This window comes from Ascaphus truei, chromosome 3, assembly GCF_040206685.1.
Source record: "Ascaphus truei isolate aAscTru1 chromosome 3, aAscTru1.hap1, whole genome shotgun sequence".
Taxonomy (NCBI): Eukaryota; Metazoa; Chordata; class Amphibia; order Anura; family Ascaphidae; genus Ascaphus; species Ascaphus truei.
The window spans coordinates 145,424,038-145,445,720 of NC_134485.1; the positions used below are offsets into that span (position 1 = coordinate 145,424,038).

Consider the following 21,683-nt stretch of genomic DNA (forward strand, 5'->3'; position numbering starts at 1 on the left):
TATATATATATATATATATATATATATATATATTGTGACAGAAACCAGGGGTTGGTAATAAACTCCATATACAGGGCTCCCAGGATACTGAACAGTTTCTGTCCTGTCTAAGCTGAACAGGGCAGCCTCGTGGTACAGGCACTCCATTCCACAGTTTGTCTGCTGCCTGTTTTCTGTCACCTGTCATGCTGATTAGAGTTCAGGTATATAAGACCTGTTTCCTGTTTCCTCTGGGCCCCGCCCAAGAGCCTGCAAGGCTGCTGAACTGCAGAGGGGTGAGAAAGCCTCTTTCCCAAATCGCTTCATTCATTCTGTTAGTTTGTCTAAAGACTGCAAAGGTACTTATTTTGTTGGTGGAAGTGGACAAGCCACTTCCAACTCTGAGTCAGGGACATCTAAGTTTAAGTTATCGCTCAGACGAGCAGCTTTTTGTTTGGCTTTGTTTTCTGTTTAAACTGTGGCAGTCTCAGTGCCTGGGACTGAATAAACCAGGCATAGCCTGTTTAAAGGAACAGTACGTGACGTCTCATCATTTAACCTACCCTAAAAGACCGTGTTCTAACAGTCCCGGACAGACGGCGGAGCCCCGGAGTAAGCCGTTTGTCACATATGGTGGAGAATGCGGGCAGAACACTGAAAGGTCTGGGGGTTAAAGAACTTTAAAAAAAAAAAAAAAAAAAGAAGGTTTTTTTTCCTCTCTCTCCAAACAAGATGGAAGACGTGGTGAGTGCGCTGGTACGCAATGTCGCTGTCCAGAAAGACGCGAATGAAGCCCAGCAACAGGCGAGTGAAACCCAGCGACAGCTGTTAATAGCCCAGCAAGAGACTAATGCAAACCAGCAAGAGACAAACCGCCTGCTGAGAGAGGAGCAAAAGCGGTTCGCTCAGGGCTTACAGCAGGAACTCGAGATCCTGAGGGGGACTATCAGTAACCTTCCACTGGCAGAGGCAGCCCCAGTTCTGAAAATGACCAGGGCAAGCCACTACCTTCAGAAGATGGGACCCTCGGATGATGTGGAAGCCTATCTTCTCACGTTTGAACGCACGGCACAGAGAGAGGGATGGCCAGAAGCTGAGTGGGCTGGTCTAATCGCACCCTTCCTAAGCGGCGAACCCCAGAAGGCTTACTTTGATCTAGAGCCAGCCGAAGCTAACGTCTATGCAAAATTGAAGTTCGAGATCCTCGCCCGCCTCGGCGTAACCACGGCTGTTCGTGCCCAAAGGTTTCACGCATGGTCCTTCACGATGGATAAAGCCACCCGAAGCCAGATGTATGACCTCATCCACCTCGCCCGGAAGTGGCTACAACCCGAGATCAACTCAGCAAGCCACATCGTGGAACGGTTGGTCATGGACCAGTTCTTGAGGAAACTTCCCTCTGCCTTACGCCGTTGGGTCAGTCGGAGTGACCCCCACAATGCGGATGAGCTTGTGGCCCTTGTAGAAAGGTACAGTGCAGCAGAAGAGCACCCGCAACCCACAGTCGTGGAGCAACCCCACTATCCGAGGTTCCAGGACTCTTCCAGAGACGGTAAAAGGGTACCGGGGTTAAGGGGCGCTGAAGAGCGGCGACCACCTTCACGCCGCTCCAGCAACAGTGGTTCGCACACTAAGGGCAATAGCCAACATGGGGAGCCGGGAAAAGGCTCTAAGTGGGACACAGACTATGTACCTAAATGTGTAAATTGTCATGAGAGGGGCCACACAGCAAAAATCTGCCCACTAAATGATGAGCCCATGCAATGCAACAGCGTGGAACCTTATTCGCTGTTGTCCCAATGTATGGGCCCTAGCCCAGAGGACCCCTTGAATAACCATCTGTGGGCATTTGTAAAGGTTAATGGTAAGAGGGTTCGGGCACTTCTTGACTCTGGGAGTATGGTCACACTAGTGTCCGAATACCTATTGCCCATTAAGAAGAAACAGGTAAACAGTTCACAAAGAGTGGCAATTTGTTGTATACATGGGGATAATCATGAATATTCCACTGTTGATGTTTTTTTTGAAACAGAATTTGGTTCTTTAGATTTCAAGGTGGGTGTTGTACCCAAACTGGCACATGATGTGTTAATAGGGACCGACTTTCCCCATTTTCTAAAAATGTGGTCCCCAGCTCAGAATAGCGCCCAGAGTTCAATAGCAGACCATAACGAAGTGTTAGAAGAAACAAATCCTTTCCCTTTTTCAGAAATGGAGGTTGACGAGGGCCCAAATAAGAAGGGGGAAAAGGAGGAGTGCTGTGAAATTCCCTTCCCCATCACTACTTTGGTAGGGAATACCCCAAATCAAGATGTTGATCAGGCACTTACCACCCCAGTACAGGATAAGACCCTCGCTGACCTAGAGGTCAGTCCTGGGAGTTTTAAGAAGGCCCAGTGGGAGGACCCCACATTAGCGGTAGCAAGGGGAAATATACGGGACCAGAATAGTACTCATGGCCAACCAGATAGGTCACTTGCTTACCCCTACTTCGAGGTAGAGAACGACCTAGTATATCGGGTTGATAAAAGAAAATCAGTTACAACTAAACAATTGTTGGTACCACGGACATTCCGTAACGTAGTATTACACCTCGCACATAGTCATCCATTGGGGGGACACCTAGGGGTGGAAAAGACAAAAGAAAAGGTTCTCCGAAGCTTTTATTGGCCTGGGGTTCTGGCAGAAATTACAAACTATTGTTCCTCATGCCCAGAATGTCAGATCACCGCCCCGTTCAAAGCATACCGCAGCCCATTGGTACCCCTTCCCATAATAGAGGTACCATTTGACCGGATTGCTATGGATCTAGTAGGACCCCTAATAAAGTCTGCTAGGGGACATCAGCATATATTGGTAATATTAGATTATGCTACCCGATATCCGGAGGCAGTTCCCCTACGTAGCACCTCTGCTAAAAACATAGCAAAAGAGTTAGTACTTCTGTTTTCCCGGGTCGGAATTCCTAAAGAGATCTTATCTGACCAGGGAACACCATTTATGTCCCAAGTAACAAAAGAGCTATGTAAACTCCTAAAAATCAAGCATCTCAGAACCTCAGTCTATCATCCACAAACAGATGGTTTAGTGGAAAGGTTCAATAAAACCTTAAAGAGCATGTTACGCCGGGCGGTCGATAAGGATGGGAAAAACTGGGACTGTTTGTTACCATACCTGTTATTTGCCATTAGGGAAGTTCCCCAGTCATCCACAGGCTTCTCCCCGTTTGAACTATTGTATGGCCGACATCCAAGGGGCTTACTGGATATAGCCAAAGAAACTTGGGAACACGAGGTTACCCCTTACAGAAGTGTAATAGAGCATGTTGCCCAAATGCAGGACCGCATTGCTGCAGTCCTACCCATAGTGAGGGAACACATGGAGAAAGCTCAAGAAGCACAAAGGAATACGTATAATAAGGGTGCTAGGGTCAGAATTTTTTTTCCAGGTGATAGGGTACTAGTTCTGGTTCCCACCGTGGAGAGTAAATTCCTTGCTAAATGGCATGGGCCATATGAGGTCTTGGAAAGAGTGGGAGAAGTAAATTATAGGGTAAGTCAGCCAGGTAGGAGGAAACCTGAGCAAATTTACCATATAAACCTACTCAAGCCCTGGAAAGATAGAGAGGTCTTGTTAACCCTAGTACCCCCAGGTCCGTCAGAGAATCAAGAAATTGACCCAGAGGTTAGCATAGCTGAAACACTGTCCGTGCATCAGAAACGAGAGGTCCAGAGTTTAGTGAGAAGGAACAAAGAAATCTTCTCTACACAGCCAGGTAAAACTAACGTAATTAAACATGACATAGTCTCTGAACCGGGGGTCCGAGTTAACCTTAAACCGTACCGAATCCCAGAGGCCAAGAGAGAGGCTATAAGTTTAGAGGTTAAAAAAATGCTAAAACTAGGCGTAATTGAGGAATCCCAAAGTGGGTGGAACAGCCCTATAGTTTTAGTCCCAAAGCCAGACGGTACAACAAGGTTTTGTAATGACTACCGGAAACTAAACGCGGTGTCAAAATTTGATACTTATCCTATGCCCAGGGTGGATGAACTTGTAGAGAGACTGGGCAAAGCCCGATATCTCACAACCCTAGACCTAACAAAAGGGTACTGGCAGGTTCCCCTCACAGAAAGGGCAAAAGAAAAAACAGCCTTCTCAACCCCAGACGGCCTCTTTCAATATAAGGTGCTGCCTTTTGGCTTACATGGAGCTCCCGCCACATTCCAAAGAATGATGGATAAAATTTTAAAACCACATGTTCGGTACGCTGCCGCCTACCTGGATGATGTGGTAATCCATAGTGAAGATTGGCAGTCCCACCTTCCAAAGGTCCAAGCTGTGCTCGACGCAGTTCGGTCTGCTGGACTAACTGCTAACCCCGCTAAATGCACTATTGGTCTGGAGGAGGCCAAGTATCTGGGGTATTCTATTGGTAGAGGGTTACTCAAACCACAAACACTCAAAGTAGAGGCGATACAAAATTGGCCAAGGCCAGTCACAAAAAAACAAGTAAGGACCTTTTTAGGGTTAATTGGCTACTATAGGAGGTTTATTCCCAATTTTGCAACTAAGGCAACCCCACTAACCGACCTCACAAAAGCAAGAGGACCGCTAATGGTAAAGTGGTCCCCCGAAGCCGAACAGGCCTTTAGAAGCCTGAAAGAAGCTCTCTGTGCCCAACCAGTGTTGGTTACACCTGACTTCTCCAAAGAGTTCGTAGTCCAAACCGACGCATCTGAGGTAGGGCTGGGGGCGGTACTCTCCCAGGAGTCTCAAGGGGAGGAGCACCCCATCCTTTATTTAAGTAGGAAACTAAATCCCCAGGAGAAAAATTACTCCATAGTCGAGAAAGAGTGTCTCGCAATAAAGTGGGCTGTAGAGACACTCAAGTATTATCTGTTGGGGAGAAAGTTCCGATTGGTCACAGATCATGCACCCCTTACCTGGATGTGTCAAAATAGGGAGAAGAACGCTAGGGTGACCAGGTGGTTCCTAAGCCTACAGCCCTTTAAATTTTCTGTGGAACACAGGTTGGGGCACAAACATGGCAATGCCGACGGGTTGTCAAGGATGCACTCCCTAATATCCATGGTCGCTCACCCCTCGAGGTCTGAGCTGGGGGGGAGGATATGTGACAGAAACCAGGGGTTGGTAATAAACTCCATATACAGGGCTCCCAGGATACTGAACAGTTTCTGTCCTGTCTAAGCTGAACAGGGCAGCCTCGTGGTACAGGCACTCCATTCCACAGTTTGTCTGCTGCCTGTTTTCTGTCACCTGTCATGCTGATTAGAGTTCAGGTATATAAGACCTGTTTCCTGTTTCCTCTGGGCCCCGCCCAAGAGCCTGCAAGGCTGCTGAACTGCAGAGGGGTGAGAAAGCCTCTTTCCCAAATCGCTTCATTCATTCTGTTAGTTTGTCTAAAGACTGCAAAGGTACTTATTTTGTTGGTGGAAGTGGACAAGCCACTTCCAACTCTGAGTCAGGGACATCTAAGTTTAAGTTATCGCTCAGACGAGCAGCTTTTTGTTTGGCTTTGTTTTCTGTTTAAACTGTGGCAGTCTCAGTGCCTGGGACTGAATAAACCAGGCATAGCCTGTTTAAAGGAACAGTACGTGACGTCTCATCATTTAACCTACCCTAAAAGACCGTGTTCTAACAGTCCCGGACAGACGGCGGAGCCCCGGAGTAAGCCGTTTGTCACAATATATATATATATATATATATAAATATATAAAAATCACTTGTGAGCACATTCACGTCTCAGACAGGTCTGCAAACCTGCTTTTCACCATTATCTCTTAACTGTAACATACATTGCTTCCACTGCAGCCATTCCATTGATATGAGATGTTGATGCTAAAGCGACTGACTGAAAATCAAATATCTTTGAGATCAAGATATGCTGACACGCATTGCGACATGGCATGTGTTAGTAACTATATATAAATTAGGCAAGCTATTATATCATTATATATTGGAGTCATGTATTAGTAGAACATTGGCAAAACTCACTGAGCATTTGTTCTCAATTGTAAGTTGCTCAGTTAATTCCAGTGTATATTCTTGATACAGTATTACAGCTACTTTTCTTTTCACTTTGCTTTGCCTGAACCATACAGTAACCAACAACTGTGTATTTGTAATTGTGTATTTTCCCCAAACGAAGATGGACGCCCGCTGCCTTTCCTAGAACGGCGCATGTCAGCCGTTTTTACAAGTTCCGGAACCTTCTTCACATTCGCTCATAATTCTACGTGACCTTTCTCCCGGCCTGGCAGGAACAGCCAAGCTGCCCTTCTGGCTGATGGAGCTGGCAGCTTCGCTATGTTCGTAGTTCTGCGCATGCTCAGAAGCCGGAGGAGTGGGAGGGGTGTGATCGCGTTTGGCAGGGGAGTGAATCTCTGTGCTGCCTGACGCCGCTGAGTTCTACTTCTGGATTATGACGTCACGCCGGCTCCCGGACATGTCCAAACAGTGTTGAAAATAAACAATAAAGAGGCGCGAGTGGCGGGCGCAGGATACTGGGACATCTATTTGATCCATCTCCCCCATCCAGTGGTCCATCTCCCCCATCCAGTGGTCCAGTGCAAGGAGGGGTTTGAAAAATTAGAAGACGATTTTCTGCAGGAGTGGGGGAGGCAATTACTTTTTTTTTTTTTTTTTTTGTAACCCCTTCCCACCTCCCAAGTCTCGAGCAAGGTAACAAAGGGGGTTCCATGGAGAGTACTTTCACCCTGCGGGTGAGCTTCTCTTCGGATCAGGGGGGCAGAAAATACATGGAGGATGTCACCCAGATACGGGTGGAGCCCGAGCCGGGAGAGGGCGAGCTGCCGTGGATGGAGGAAGGGGACGAAGAAGCGGGGTCCCCCAGCACAGGGATACCGACTAGATCCTCCAAGAACCTTGGGAAAGGTGTTCGGGCCGGGGAAAAGCAATCGGTGGCCTTCTTCGCAGTGTACGACGGTCACGGGGGCCGGGAAGCTGCTCATTTCGCCCGGGATAACCTGTGGGGCTTTATTCGGAAACAGAAGGGCTTCATGTCCCAGGACCCGGAGGATGTCTGCGCCTCCATCCGCAAGGGATTCTTGGCTTGTCACCATGCTATGTGGAAAAAGCTCCGTAAGTGTTCCTTAATCCTAAACACAGAGTGACCGGATGGGGGGGGGGGGTGCACTGATAGGGTCTTCATGTCCACAAGGTGTAGAAAACACAGTACAGGGCTGATGATCAATGATAGAAATTGGGGAATAAATTTTTTTTTTTTTTTTATTACAAATTATTTATCTGAGAAGCTTTTTGACAATAAAAAGTAGTATATTTTATTGCAACAAATGTCACTCCAAAAACTTTCTGATCACCATAACTACAGATGGGGTACGAAGTCAAATGTTACTGATGACTGAAAGAACAATTGGACATGCAGGTAAGATGTACAGTATAGCTTCTAAAAAACCTTGTTAATCGCTAGAAGAAACAATGGTGAATATAAAGGCGACATATAATGTGGCCAAAGCATGTGGTCCCAGTCACCTGATTGCAGTTTGAAGGTTATAGAAAATGTCCCCATATAAGTACATTAATAACTACAAGTAACAATAGTTTCCTGTAGAGTATGGAGTTTGTCCCATATGTATGTGAGATGGGGTGGAATTGAGGTGCAGCTTATTGCTGCCTGTTCAAAATGGGACAAAGGGACATGTTGTGCAAGGCACAAAATTATGATGTTTTAAGATTTCATCTGCTTTCTCATAAAGCAGAGGTGGATGGAGTTTACTTTTTATAGGGTCTGCAGAATTTAGAATACATTTGTTAGGATCGTGTACCAGATCAATGTATGAAGTAATTGGATTTTGGAGGTCTTGCTCTGTTTTACAGGATATATATTTTTCATTTCCATTCGCAGTGTAAAACAGCAGCGTGTTTAGCAAAAATGCGAAACACTATATTACAAAATCTTAAATGGTCATGTCAATGTTTCCCGTTTTACATCAGATAGGTATGACTTTAATAGTTGTGCAGCAGTTTGAGTATATGTTGCTCACTGGAGTGTTTTTGTTGAGTAAAACTCTCCTACCTTAATGTTATTGTTATTAATAATGCTGTCTGTTGTGCAGCTAGCATTCTCTTATTTGTAGCTGTACCATAGGTATATCTGGGAACCGGATAAGGAATTGCCCTGTCCTCTCAGTTTCCTGTTTTATCAACCACAGCACCCAATTTTGCCACATTAAGTTTTTGTGAGGGTAAAGGTAAATTTGATATTAAGATTTGCATATCTTTTTAGAGGGAAACGTGTATAAAACTAGGCACATTTAACCTGCGCTCTTTGCTTTGCTCAACCTGGCAGATGGTATGTGGAATTGGGAATGTGGTTTGATTTTAATTCGAGGCACCACATGTTAAAAAGATCTGGAGATGAAATCGAATTATTTCTAACCAGGGGCAGCTTTTAATGTCTTTATGCAGCTGCTGTTGGTCATCTCCCATTGTGACCAGACTGCTTTTTTAATTAGACCTATTATCCCTTATGACTACTGGAAGAGTCATTTTTCAGGAGTTTATGGTCTCATTGATATAACACTCATTTAATGGATTGTGATCTCTAGTGATGAGCCAACATGAGTGTCACCCATATGGTTAGATGAACATTGGCTTAAGAATGCCTATGTATTTTCTTTCAGTGTACTGTACATCAGAAAATCCATCCACGAACTTCACCAGGCAGTCTTATTTTCTTGAAAGTCCATATGTAGTTTTAATTTGACCCACTAAAGGGCTTCAACTGTTTGTAAAGAATCTGGATGTGCCAAATTATCTGAAATTAGAAATAAAATAGTTTTAATAGAATGCACTTTTTTCTATGTGCTTATAACCAGAGATCCCTTTTGTGTGGATGCAGTGTTCAGGCCCGTAGTTGCAAAACTGCCTTTGACTAAGGCCGAGTTCAGGGTGGATGCTACGGCCGCGACCTTCCGTGCACACCTCCGTTGCATGCTCCTGCAGCTCAGCGATCTGTGACTTAGGCTGAGTCCCCGCTGGTGCTGACCGCGCTCATGCATGAGTGGTGACATCACCAACTCTCTAAGCAGGAGCGCTTTGTGTCCTGTATTTCGGGAGCGGGTGGCATTGGGAAAATGTTGAGCGCGCTTGAAAGTCACTTTTTTTTTTTGTCTTAAGCGCCAAGCTTGGGAGAGCGTGCATGGATGAGCGCGCATACCGCGTGAGTGGGGACGTCTACATTACAAGTACAAGATGAAAAAGCGGCGAGCGGACAGCACGCTCACTGCCAGCGGGGACGCAGCCTTGGCTGCAGGAGTTGGGTCTCAGCGATTGGGGGCGTGATGAACGTGTCACAGACGCGACTGTAGCCCAAAATATAATTTTGGGTTGTAGCAGCGTCAACGCTGTACTTTGCCGCCGGTGGAGTTTTCCGTTTGAAAACTCCCACCGAACAACCTGAAATTGTGACGGACGTACGCGCACATGTCGCGTAGCATCCACTCTCAATACGGCCTAAGCTTTGGAAACTTAATTCTAGACAAGGTGCAAAATATTCACGTGGTTGGGAGTACTGAGAAGTCCCATTTCAATATGCAGGGCTTTCAGTTGTCGCTTATTTGCTGTCTAGTTTTTTTTTTTGTTTTTTTTTAAACATCAATGCCATCACTGACTTCATTGGAGGCAAACTTATTGACGCCAGTAATCTTTCATAAAGTGTCTTTGTTTTTTTGCCTAGAAGCTGTTATGGATTTGGGAACTTGGAATGTGACATCTCTATGGATATGTTAAACAATTAAATTATACCTACTATGTCTACAGGGACACCATTAGATATGTTTTGTAAAGAGTCTGGTGCATATAGATCTTATGTTTTACAAACTGGACACTCAATTTTTCAAATGTTAATTTAGTGCTGCAACAGCATCACTCTACTAAACTGACAGTAGTAACCAACAGAGTCCTTTCTTACAGTATTCGTTTCCGTTTAGATGCAGTGATTAAAGTTTTAATGATATTCTTGGAAGCGGGGCTACATTTACTAAGCAGTGTCAGGCCATAAGAAACATTACAGCCCATTAAGGGTGTCTTAAGCCTTGGTGTCACTTAGGGCCTCACGGCCACATTGGACTTTATTTAAGAGAATTTCGTTTTCTGAAGAGACTTGGGGAAGAGTAAGTGGTTACAAGTAGGTTTTGAGACTGAACACAATTTATTTATTTTGCCTGTATAGTCCACACACAATACACTTTATGGAAAGTGTGGTCAGCGTTGCTTCATATTGTTGTAAGTTTATTTTTATTTACACGTTTTACAATTGACCCAATGTTACATTATTTTGTCTGAACCTTTTTTGTATCCATTGTGTTGAATTCACTTTTTTTGCACGAACTCCTTTTTGCTGCATATGAAATATACTGTACCTTTTTTTTTTAATATGGCTTTAGTTATGAAACAGTGATTAGACTTCTAACGTTTTGGGTCAAGGAAACAAAGTAACTTTAGTATTATTGGGTGTTATCAAAAATTGACTACTGACCACATTACTCCCTTTTAAGCACCCACTCTCTTCCAACACTAGAAAATTCCAGCTGTGCATAAATTCTCTTGTGGGTTGGATGGCCCAATGAAATCTGTATAGTTACGGTCTCCTGTTTGGTTCTGCTTCAAGTTTTAGTATCTCGAAGATGACACTGCAGAACAGTACGACATTTTGGTTTTCTCGCACACACCACAAGCGGCGTACTTTTAATGCTCGAATCCCTTTGTGGGAGACCATTTACCTTTTGGGAGACTTTAGCCAAGTATGTGTAGTACATAATTTATTCTTTAGCTTTATGCAAAGGCTTTACATCTTGTGCCTATTTTGCGCCAAAACAGAGGGTAACCCTTTACTATTTTTCTTCAGGATGGGCATGAACTATGGGCAATCCATTTTGTTGTCTCTGAAGCTGAATGTTAACTGTTGGGAAGAGCTTAGCTTATCAATTTAGGTTTTTAGCTGCCTTCTCTGTGGTTTAAACTTGCTTCACCAGACTGGTGCACATACATTCCTTATTTTGGGCGCATGTGCTTGGCCTCACTGTGTGTGGTAGGGAATGGAACTTTGTGGACCTGGGAGGCCACTTGCATTCTTCAAGTAGCATTCCGAGGCTGGCTATTCTGAAAGCCAGGGGTCATGTGTAAGATGATTTAGCCCAGATAGTGTCAACTCGGCCCTCTTTTCCAAGCACAACAAGTCTGTTTCTTTTCTTTACTTTATTTGTGGAAAGCAGGTGAAGAACAGGAACTTGTGTAGAGATGTAGGGATAATGTCTCTCTGTGTGCTTGGTAGTTAAAGGCAGGTGAAAAGATAATCCTACCATACAGGAGTTACAGCAGTGCTCACTCATCCAGAGGTAATGGTGGAAAAGGAAGTGAGGGGCAGGGGTCACACTAAAGGTTCAGTGAGACTGCGCTAACTGTCAGCAAAAGACAGGGGGGAAATGGGAAAGCCCATAACTAGGAGGACTGGAGATGTTGCCAGAGCAACCAGGGGTATGACAGACTGGAAGGAGAAAGAGATATATAATGTATCCATTCCATCTGCACTGAGAGTGATCTGCAAGGAAAGTGACATCCTAGTGCAGCTAGAAGGGGGGCTGAACAGAAAAGGCAGACGGGTATTTCTGTTCCATGACACTGGCGTTTTTAAAATGTTTCTCTGAGTGACTGTCGGATCCAGCCAATAGGACAGTGCATCTATGCATCCCCCTCCCCCTATACAATTTGTCCAATCGGAGCTAGCTGTCGATTTATTTTATGGGTCTCCTGGGGCGCGAGAGTAGAATAGGTTCTGGAAGGCGATGCTGTCGGGGATCGTTTTCTGATGAGCTGTAGGGGTGCGGGTCGCCATGAGACGCGCTGGTTTAAACCAATTAGCGTCATGCTCACTGTGTTGCAGTTCGTTGCAGAGAGCTATTTTGTCGATGACATTTTGCTAAAAATGTACTACTTTGCAATTATTTCTGTCAAATGTGCTCTACTTCAAATACATGTGAATGGAAGATTAACAGCTGTTCCTACTGTCTCTTCATAAAAATATGGGGGAGGTGCTGCATATCTTAATATATAAAATCCAAAGGTTGGTACTAGCTGCGGTGAATCTGATTGGTCCTCAGCCTGTGGCCAATCAGATTGGTGGGTGACGTCACACCCACCAAACTGCCACTCTCTTCCCCTCGGCTCGCGCCGCTCACACACCGCTCACACACCGCTCATCTCTCCCCTCCCTCCGCTCATCTCTCCCCTCCCTCCGCTCACCTCTCCCTCCGCTCCGCTGATCTCCATCCCCGGCGGGGGAACAGGCAGCAGGCAGGCTGCAGCTGCCGCGTCATCTCTCCCCTCCTTCCGCTCAACTCTCCCTCTGCTCCGCTGATCTCCATCCCCGGCGGGGGAACAGGCAACGGCCAGGCAGGCTGCAGCTGCCTCGCGTCATCTCTCCCCTCCTTCCGCTCATCTCTCCCCTCCCTCCGCTCACCTCTCCCCTCCCTCCGGTCACCTCTCCCTCCGCTCCGCTGATCTCCATCCCCGGCGGGGGAACAGGCAGCGGGCAGGCAGGCTGCAGCTGCCTCGCGTCATCTCTCCCCTCCCTCCGCTCACCTCTCCCCTCCCTCCGCTCACCTCTCCCCTCCCTCCGCTCACCTCTCCCCTCCCTCCGCTTCGCTGATCTCCATCCCCGGCTGGGGAACAGGCAGCGGCCAGGCAGGCTGCAGCTGCCTCGCGGCGTCTAAGATGGCGGCGGCCGGAAGGACCCCCTTCCTGCGGCGCCGAGTGACATGTGTGTGTGTGTCGCCCCCCCCCGCCTTTCACACACCCCCTGCCTTTCACACCCCCCCTGCCTTTCACACCCCCCCCTGCCTTTCACACACCCCCACCCCTGCCTTTCACACCCCCCCTGCCTTTCACACACCCCCACCCCTGCCTTTCACACCCCCCCTGCCTTTCACACCCCCCCTGCCTTTCACGCCCCCCCCCTGCCTTTCACGCCCCCCCCTGCCTTTCACGCCCCCCCCTCTTGCCTTTCACGCCCCCCCCTCCTGCCTTTCACGCCCCCCCCCCTCCTGCCTTTCACGCCTCCTGCCTTTCATTCACGCCCCCCCTCCTGCCTTTCACGCCTCCCCTCCTGCCTTTCACGCCCCCCCTCCTGACTTTCACGCCCCCCCTCCCTGCCTCCGGGCAACGCCGGGTATATCAGCTAGTACTAAATATAATCAAAACCACAACAATACATTGGCATATCGGCAAATAAATAGATACCGTCAGACAAAAGTAGGTGACATTGTAAACCTGCTATATTTGTGAGGAGGTTACAGGTAGGCATAACGGTTTGGGCACACACACAAAAAAAAGCATTTTATTCAAAATCTCCCTGTTGGGGTGTCTGACAAGTGCCTGTCAAGAACAGTGTGTAATGAAATAATTGAGATCAGATGTCATGTTATTGTCTATGCATAATGTTTTTTTTTTTTTTTAATGTCTCTAACCTTGTGTTCTTAAGCTTATCTTGTTACAACTAATATGTCACTTAAATATATATAAATATCAACTATTATTTAGATGTTCACAGCAATTGCAGCAACCACAGAACCAGGAGCTACCCAGAATTGTTAAGCTTCTCATACCGTTCATGTCGGTTGATACATAACATGATCTATAAACTAGAATTTAATGCATTAAACACCTCCAATTATTGTGTTTTATTAGACACCTAAATACTATGGTGTTTATATATTAAAAGAAATACTTGTTTTTTTTGTTTTTTTAAATAATTACATTCTTTGTGCATTACAACTATTTTTCTTCCTTCTGGATTTTTAAGACTAATGTCCTATTGTTGTGCTGAAGTCTACTGTTCTGCATCCAACTACTGTTCAATTCTTATCTAAGAAACTGCAAATCACAACAATTAAGTGCAATTTGTGCCCATATCTATAAAACCATTCTAGCCATGTGTAAAATTGGTGTACAGATCTTTCTCATGCTGGTAGTAATCCTGGTAAGAAGGCAGGGTTGCCAGTAGTGATCATGGAGGTTTGCCCTCAAACCCCTGTGATGTGTCATATATGTAGTAAAGGAAGTGACAGCATGCTTTGTGTCCACTGTTAGTGACACAGAGGTGGGTCTTTCTGGAGCCTATATATTGCACAGCACTCCCAAAAGTTAGCGTGTTAAGTTCTGCTGGTTCAGAGTTGGAGTTGAAGGTTTGCAGCAGTTCAAGTCTGTCTCAGAGTGGCCAAGGGACAATCTATTACACACTGTGTCCAGGGACCTGGCACAGCTGGTGGCCTCCCTTAGGGGAGAGGTGGAGGAACAACTCAATTAAAGAGATAGGAGGAACCTTCTGCATGGAGTACCTCTCTACAAGATGTGCGGCTAAGTGTCGGCCGCTGTGATGGGCAGTCTGCCAAGAGACATGCAATTAAAGATGCCCTGGTTCAAGATACCCTTCCTGTGTGAGTCTGGAGTTATTCCACAAGAAGATGCACCTAGGAATTCCCCGTCAGATATTCCTCCCTGCTGCCGTAGGGATCCTGATGGGGTGGAGGCGCTGTACCAAATGTGAGTAGGACTCAGCACACTACCTCCAACGCCTGTCATGGTGATATTCCCCATTACCAACCAGCGGGAGACTCTGGAGTCCTGTTGCCAGCTGGTGCACCACATGACACACACATGTAACTGGGAACAGATTACACCCACAGGGGCCAATATGAGATTGGGTGGGGGGGTCGTACCGTTACACCAATAAAGAATTTGTTTTGGTACTAACAGAATATATTTTTAAGCTAGTCTTTCGACAGTACCCCGTTGCTGGAGAAAAATAGTATAGCTCTTGAGTTTGCCATAAATATATATTCTGTGTTTATGCATTCTTTGCTATCTGGAGAAAACGGGACATTGTTTGACGATTCACATTTAAAGCAATATATCATACAGGTTTTATTTTTTACTAGCTGAGAGACCCGGCGTTGCCCGTGAGTTAAATTTCCCGCTAGGAAAAGGGGGGGGGGGGAGAGGGGGATAAGGGGGGGGAGGGACAGTGGACAGGAGGGGGGAGGGACAGTGGACAGGAGGAGGGGAGGGGGGGGAGGGACAGTGGACAGGAGGGGGGGAGGGACAGTGGACGGGAGGGGGAGGGAGACAGTGGACGGGACCCCCCCCATGCGTAGCTCCGGAGTGTCTGACACACACACAGTGACTCACACACACACAGTGTCACACACACACACTCACACAGTGTCACACACACACAGTGTAACACACACACACACAGTGTAACACACGCACACACACACATTGTCACGCACACGCGCACACACACACACAGTGAGACACACACACACACACACACATCACCTCGAGGGAGGAAGGGGGTCCTTCCGGGCGCCGCCATCTTAGGCGCCCTGCGTGGCATCTGCAGGCTGCCTGCCCACTGCCTGTCGGAGCACCGAGGGGGAGGTTAGTGGAGCACCGGGGGGGAGGTGAGCGGAGCACCGGGGGGAGCTGAGCGGGGAGCTAAGCGGAGCACCGGGGGGGAGCTGAGCGCAGCACCGGGGGGGGGCTGAGCGGGGAGCTGAGCGGAGCACTCCCTCGCGAGGGAGGAAGGGGGTCCTTCTGGGCGCCGCCATCTTATGTGCCGCGAGGGAGGAAGGGGGTCGTTCCGGCCGCCGCCATCTTACGTGCCGCGAGGCAGTTGCAGGCTGGCCGGCCACTGCCTGTTCCCCCGCCGGGAGGGGAGGTGAGTGGAGTACCGGGGGGGGGGGAGCTGAGCGGAGCACCGGGGGGGAGGTGAGCGGAGCACCGGGGGGGAGCTGAGCGGAGCACCGGGGGGTAGCTGAGCGGAGCACCGGGGGGGTAGCTGAGCGGAGCACCGGGGGGGAGCTGAGCGGAGCACCGGGGGGGAGCTGAGCGGAGCACCGGGGGGGGGGAGCTGAGGGGGGGAGGTGAGTGTGATGGGGGGTGGGAGAGGACAGAGAGAGAGGTGTGTGTGTGTGTGTGTGTGTGTGTGTGTGTGTGTGTGTGTGTGTGTGTGTGTCGTCACTCCGTCTCAGGCCAATCAGGTGCGGGGGCGGGTGGGCCAAGGGAACAATGAGATTTCCCCTAGGGACACAGGAAGATGCAGACAGGCATACAGTGCTTTCACAAATATATAATAAGATTTATTTTTTAGGGGTAGTTGCAATGTTGGACTTTACCACTTTTACTCAGTGGCTGGCTATGCAAAAATTAAGAACTACTAAAAACCAAAATGTTAGTGTAGTAAATGCTTTTCCACTTTTACTTCTCATATAGAGCTAGTACAGCTTAGCACACCCAATCTGGCTCTGTAAACTCTCATTCAAGTTCCATTCAACCTGCGCTGTTGCTTGATAAGTCTGCCTCTAAATCTCAAGAACCATATTTTTGATAACAGAAAACCTACACATTAAATTCTTGTAGTAGTACATACCTGAATATAATAATCATGTCCATATAATCAATAGAACAGTGACTGTTTATAATCCTGAAGTGAGCCTCGTTAGAGCGATAGGTTATCTTTTAACATTTGTGTTTTAACACTTTATAAATAAGATCTTTTTGCTGCAGATGCTTTTGGTCACCAAAGCAGTAGAAAGTGTCAACTAAAATCTATATTAGTAATCTTTTGTTAAGACCACCTAAAACAACAGTATTTGTAACCAGTTCTTCATTTAGAGGACTTCATGTTTGTAAAGGATGGGGTTATACAATCTTGAAAAATGCATCTTATTTTGCTTGTCCTTTTAAAAAGTGTGACTAGCTAAAAAGATTCAAAGCCACCTTTTACTGAGTAAATTAACTAAACAGGTGCAGTCTTGTGGCCCAGTGAAGTGAGGTTTTAGCACTAGTTGGTAAATATGGCTCCATTTTTTTTCCAAACAGAGAAACAGTGCTGCTAAATGGCTATCTAAAATTATGGATTTAACCTTCGTTAAAATGAAAAGGAAGTAAATACCGTTTTCTAGTGTGTGTTTTTCTACAAATGTACACTTTTTTTTCTTCCCTTCGGATGAAGGCATCCACATAAACCCAACATTATTATTTTCTTAATTTTATTTCTTAAAGCAGCAATTCTCCCTACTCTACATAGTAGATGAGGTTGAAAAAAAGACATGCCTCCATCAAATTCAACCTATGCTAAATTTTAGACGACAGATACTTTATCCCAGGGGTGCACAAACTTCCCCCCCTTTTACCTTGGCTCCAGCGTCAAATGACGCTGCGGGGTCATGACTGGTCTCTGGAAGCCGAAGTAAGGGAAGTTACAGAGGGCTTGTGCAGTCCCCCGGCATTTAATTTAAATGCCTTCGGGGCAGCGCAGGGCCTCTGTAACCGCCACGCCAGTTTATGTACCCCTACTTTATCCTATATCGGTACTTACAGTATTTTGATCCAGAGGAAGGCAAACAAAAAACCCCAGTTAAATATCCAATGATCTCTCATAAGGGCAAAAACAAATTCCCTTCCTGACTACAAATATTGGCAATCCGATTACTCCCTGGATCAACATCCTTCCCGTGTTTACTTATTTGGTATATCCCTGAATACCTTTCCTTTCTAAAAAGATGTACAGCCTTTTTTGATCAAATCTATTGTATCTGCCATCACAGTCTCCATGGGTAATGAATTTCACATTTTAACTGCCCTTACTGTAAATAACCCTTTCCTTTGTTGCTGGTGAGATCTCCTTTCCTCCAACCTTAACAGATTACCCCATGTCTTTTGTACTGCCATTGGGATGAATAGTTCTTTTGAAAGCTCCTTGTACTATCCCCGAATTTATTTGTATTTAGTTATTATATCCCCTCTTAGACAACACCTTTTTCTTTCTTTTTTTTTTTTTTTTGGTTTCAATTTTTTTTATTGTTTTTAGCGAGATAAACAACATATAATAGACATTGTTATACATGTACTGGTTGAACATTGACATTTGTGATAACTACAGTAGGTATCAACAGTCTTTCATCTCTGCTTGAATAAAATATTTGTTTTAAGATATTCATTGTGTTATTGTCATATGTTCCCACAGTTTGGATTTTATTAGGGAAGCAGCCGCTTCCTCGTGTGTCTCTCTTAGAGATAGCGAAGAGAAGAGCAGAGGAGAAGAAGAGGGGGGGGGGGGGGGAAAGGGGACGAGCCCGCCTGTCTAGCCCCTCTATGTACTTCCCTATTGGGCTATTAGTTTCCTGGCCATATTTCCCAGGTTTTATGAAATTTGTCCATCTTTTGGCTCAGTTGCGCCGAGAGGAGTTCCATCATCTTTATTTCCCTGATTCTTCGTAGAACTGTCTGTTTGGAGGGCACATTTACCTTTTTCCAGGCCGCCGCAATTGAGCAGCGGGCTGCCGTAAGAACATGGATTATTATTTTGCTTTCTGCTGTTTCTAGGTCATCAATTGGTTTGGCTAACATCATGGTCAGCGGGTCCATCTCAATTCCTACTCCCAGGTATTCACGGATCAATGTTTGAATCATGACCCAGAATCCCTGAATTTTTGGATAATTCCACCAGATATGAGCCATATCTCCTCTTTGCCCGCACCCTCTCCAGCACAAATCTGAGGATCCGGGGAAGATCTGGCTCAGCCTGTTCGGGGTTAGGTACCAATGAAATAAGATTTTGTAAATATTCTCTTTGAATGTGGTACAAATTGATGTTTTTGAAGCTGCCTCCAGATATCCTCCCAGTCTTCTCTATCGATCTCTTTATTCAAATCGTCTGCCCATTTGAGCATATAGTTATGTTGGGAACAACCTGCGGATCTCGCCAGGCCCAGATATACCTCCGAAATCAGTCCTTTACAATAATATCCTCTCCTGCACAGTCGTTCAAAATTTGTTAAAGGTTGGAATGCCGAATCTTTGGAGACTGTTTGCAGGTAGTGTCAGATCTGGAGAAAACCAAACACTGGAAGGTTTACTATTTGATATTTTTTCTCTAGGTCCTGGAGAGGTAAGATCTTACCCTTCTCTACAAAGTCGTCGGCTACAATCATCTTTAGCTTCTTGAATTTATTAAGTCCCTGCGGGAGCCAGCCTGGGGGAAACTCAGGATTATTAAAAATAGGGGTTAATAGTGTGGGGGTGGCTATCAAATCATATTTCCCCTTATTTTTAGTCTACATCCTCCATGTACATTTCATTGCTCCCAGTTTTAATTTCTCCGAGAAGGTCTCTCTTCCCCCCTCAGTCCATAGAGTGGCCAGGAGAGAGAGAGTTCTCGCATAGGTATACTCTATCCCAATCCAACAACTTGTAGTTGGGTCATTGTTCCACATTATTACTTGTTTGAGTTGGGCCAGACACCACCTTTTCTAATGTAAGTAAATCTAATTTAGCTAACCTCTCCTCATAAACCATATTGTCCATCCCCTTTATTAATTTGGTGGCTCTTCTCTGCATTCTCTCTGGTCCCATAATGTCTTTTCTTAGGATTGGTGCCCAAAATTGTACTCCATATTCAAGGTGTGGTCTTACTAATGCTTTGTAAAGGGGCATAATTATGTTTACTTACCTTCCATCCATTGCCCGTTTGATGCAAGATAAGATCTTGTTTGCCTTTGCAGCTAATGCATGACTTTGGGCACTATTGCCCAAAGCTACAAGCACTCCTAAATCCTTCTCCATCAAGGATTCCCCCAATTTATCCCCATTTAATTTGTAAGTCGACTGTTTATTCTTGTTTCCCAAATGCATAACTTTTACATTTGTGTATTAAACTTCATCTGTCATTTATTTGCCCAAGTTTCCAGTCTATCCAAGTCCCTTTGGGGAAAAATTACATCCTGCTCTGAAATTACATACTTACACAATTTAGTGTCATCAGCAGAGATGTAGACTTTTCTCTCTATGCCATTAATAAATAAGTTAAAAAGCAAGGGTTCCAGTACTAATCCCATTTATTTTCCACATTTCCCCCTGCAAAACATAATCCCAATGTATTCCTTGTAGATTAGTCCTCAGTTTATTAAAATCTGCCTTTCTAAAGTTTAAGGTCTTTGTTAAACCCAAGTAATCTGTTTTTTGATAATTTATTTCAAATTAGACCATGTTATAATCACTGTTAACAAATATTCAAGTCCTGGAACATTTGGGTATTACTTCAACATTGTTTGTTTGATATTGCTAATTCCAGTATTGCCCCTCTCCTGGTAGGTTCCTCAATAATTTGGGTCATATAATTGTCTTTAAGCACCTCTCAAAAAAACTTTTCCCTTTAGCATTACAACAAATCTCATTGCCCCGTCTGTCTGGATAATTAAAATCACCCATTATGCAAATATGATTTAGTTTTGATGCCTTCTCCATTAGCAAAAGTATTTTTAGCTTCCTCAATCTTACAGATAATTGGTGGTTTATAACGTATCCATACAAACATTTTCTTTATACTTTTTACCTCCACTGCTAATTTCTAGCCACAAGGTCTCTACATTTCTGCGCCAATTGTGTGTGTGTGTTTGTGTGTGTAGCACTGAGCTCTGTCTGTCTGTGTTTAATGTTCTGTCTCTGGTTTTAAATATATATTGCCATGCTCACTAGCACTCCTTTTTGACACTTATACGCATATATATATTGTGGTTATTTTGGGGGTTCAATATGGCCTTGTAGGGGTTCTATATGTTTTACTATGGGTGTCTCGATGCTTGCCAAACTCCCACTTGCCCCCATTCTACCTCCATAACCACTTACTATTTTCCTATCTATTCTATTTAGTTCGTTATCTGTTTCTTGTCCCTGTCCCTCCATCCTAGTTAAAATCTCCAACCTTTTTAACATTCTCACCCCCCCCCCCCCCCCAGCACAGAAGATCCTTCTTCATTGAGGTGCAATCCACCCCTACCATAAAGATTGTACCTCTCAGAAAAGGAGTCCCATTGCTCTAAAAAAAAAAAAAAACCTCCTTCCTACACCACTTTCTTAGCCATGCACTAACCTCCCTAATCTCTCTCTCCTTGTGGTAGCACAGGGTACTGGTAGTATTTCAGAAAATAATTCCTTGGAGGTCCTTGCCTAAAGCTTTTATCCTAGATTCCTGAAAACATTCTTTAGGACCCTCAATCTTTCTCTGACTTTGTCATTGGTGCTAAAAATACACAGTATATAAATGTATACATTTAGCCACGCCCACTAGCACTACTTTTGACACTTATATGCATATATATATATATTATGTGGTAATGGTTGGGGTTTCTCAGAGCTTGTTGGGAATCTGTGTATTTTGCTAACTGTGGGCAGCTGGTCTCAGTTGCTTATGGGAGAGTAGTGGCCCCTCCCCCCCAAGGTTTAAGCTTGCCCCACCCCACTTTCCAAGCTGGCAGGTCAGTTTCATTTTGCCAGGTTATGACAGATCCAATGTGATCATTCTTCCTGTAATAATACAGGAAAATAAGAATTTGAACCCAGGTGAGTGTTGGGACCTGCTTTCGTTCATGCCTTGTAAGTGGCAGCAGGCTTAAGACGCTTTGGCCAAAGGGTTAAACTAAATTACCCTTTTTACAAGATATAGATATATATATATATATATATATATGCAAATATAGCTGTATGCTCATCTGCATGTCTTAGGCAGGTCTGCAACCCCGCCTTTCCCCATTATCACCCAGCATACAGCACTTCCACTGCAGCAAGGGATTCTGGGAAAT

At 45.4% G+C, this 21,683-nt stretch overlaps 1 protein-coding gene across 3 annotated transcripts in view; it reads left to right on the forward strand.

Annotated features, from left to right (window-relative positions):
- The first annotated feature begins 6,328 nt into the window (after positions 1 to 6,328).
- Positions 6,329 to 21,683, forward strand: part of PPM1D (protein phosphatase, Mg2+/Mn2+ dependent 1D) — an 86,599-nt gene continuing 71,244 nt past the window's right edge. For 2 of the 3 annotated variants that reach the window (XM_075589623.1, XM_075589627.1), the window contains exon 1: positions 6,329 to 7,101. In XM_075589623.1, the coding sequence (XP_075445738.1) occupies positions 6,699 to 7,101 (403 nt within the window). In that variant the 5' untranslated portion in view covers positions 6,329 to 6,698. The remainder of the gene's footprint in view (positions 7,102 to 21,683) is intronic. The other variant, XM_075589628.1, reaches the window with a different exon arrangement.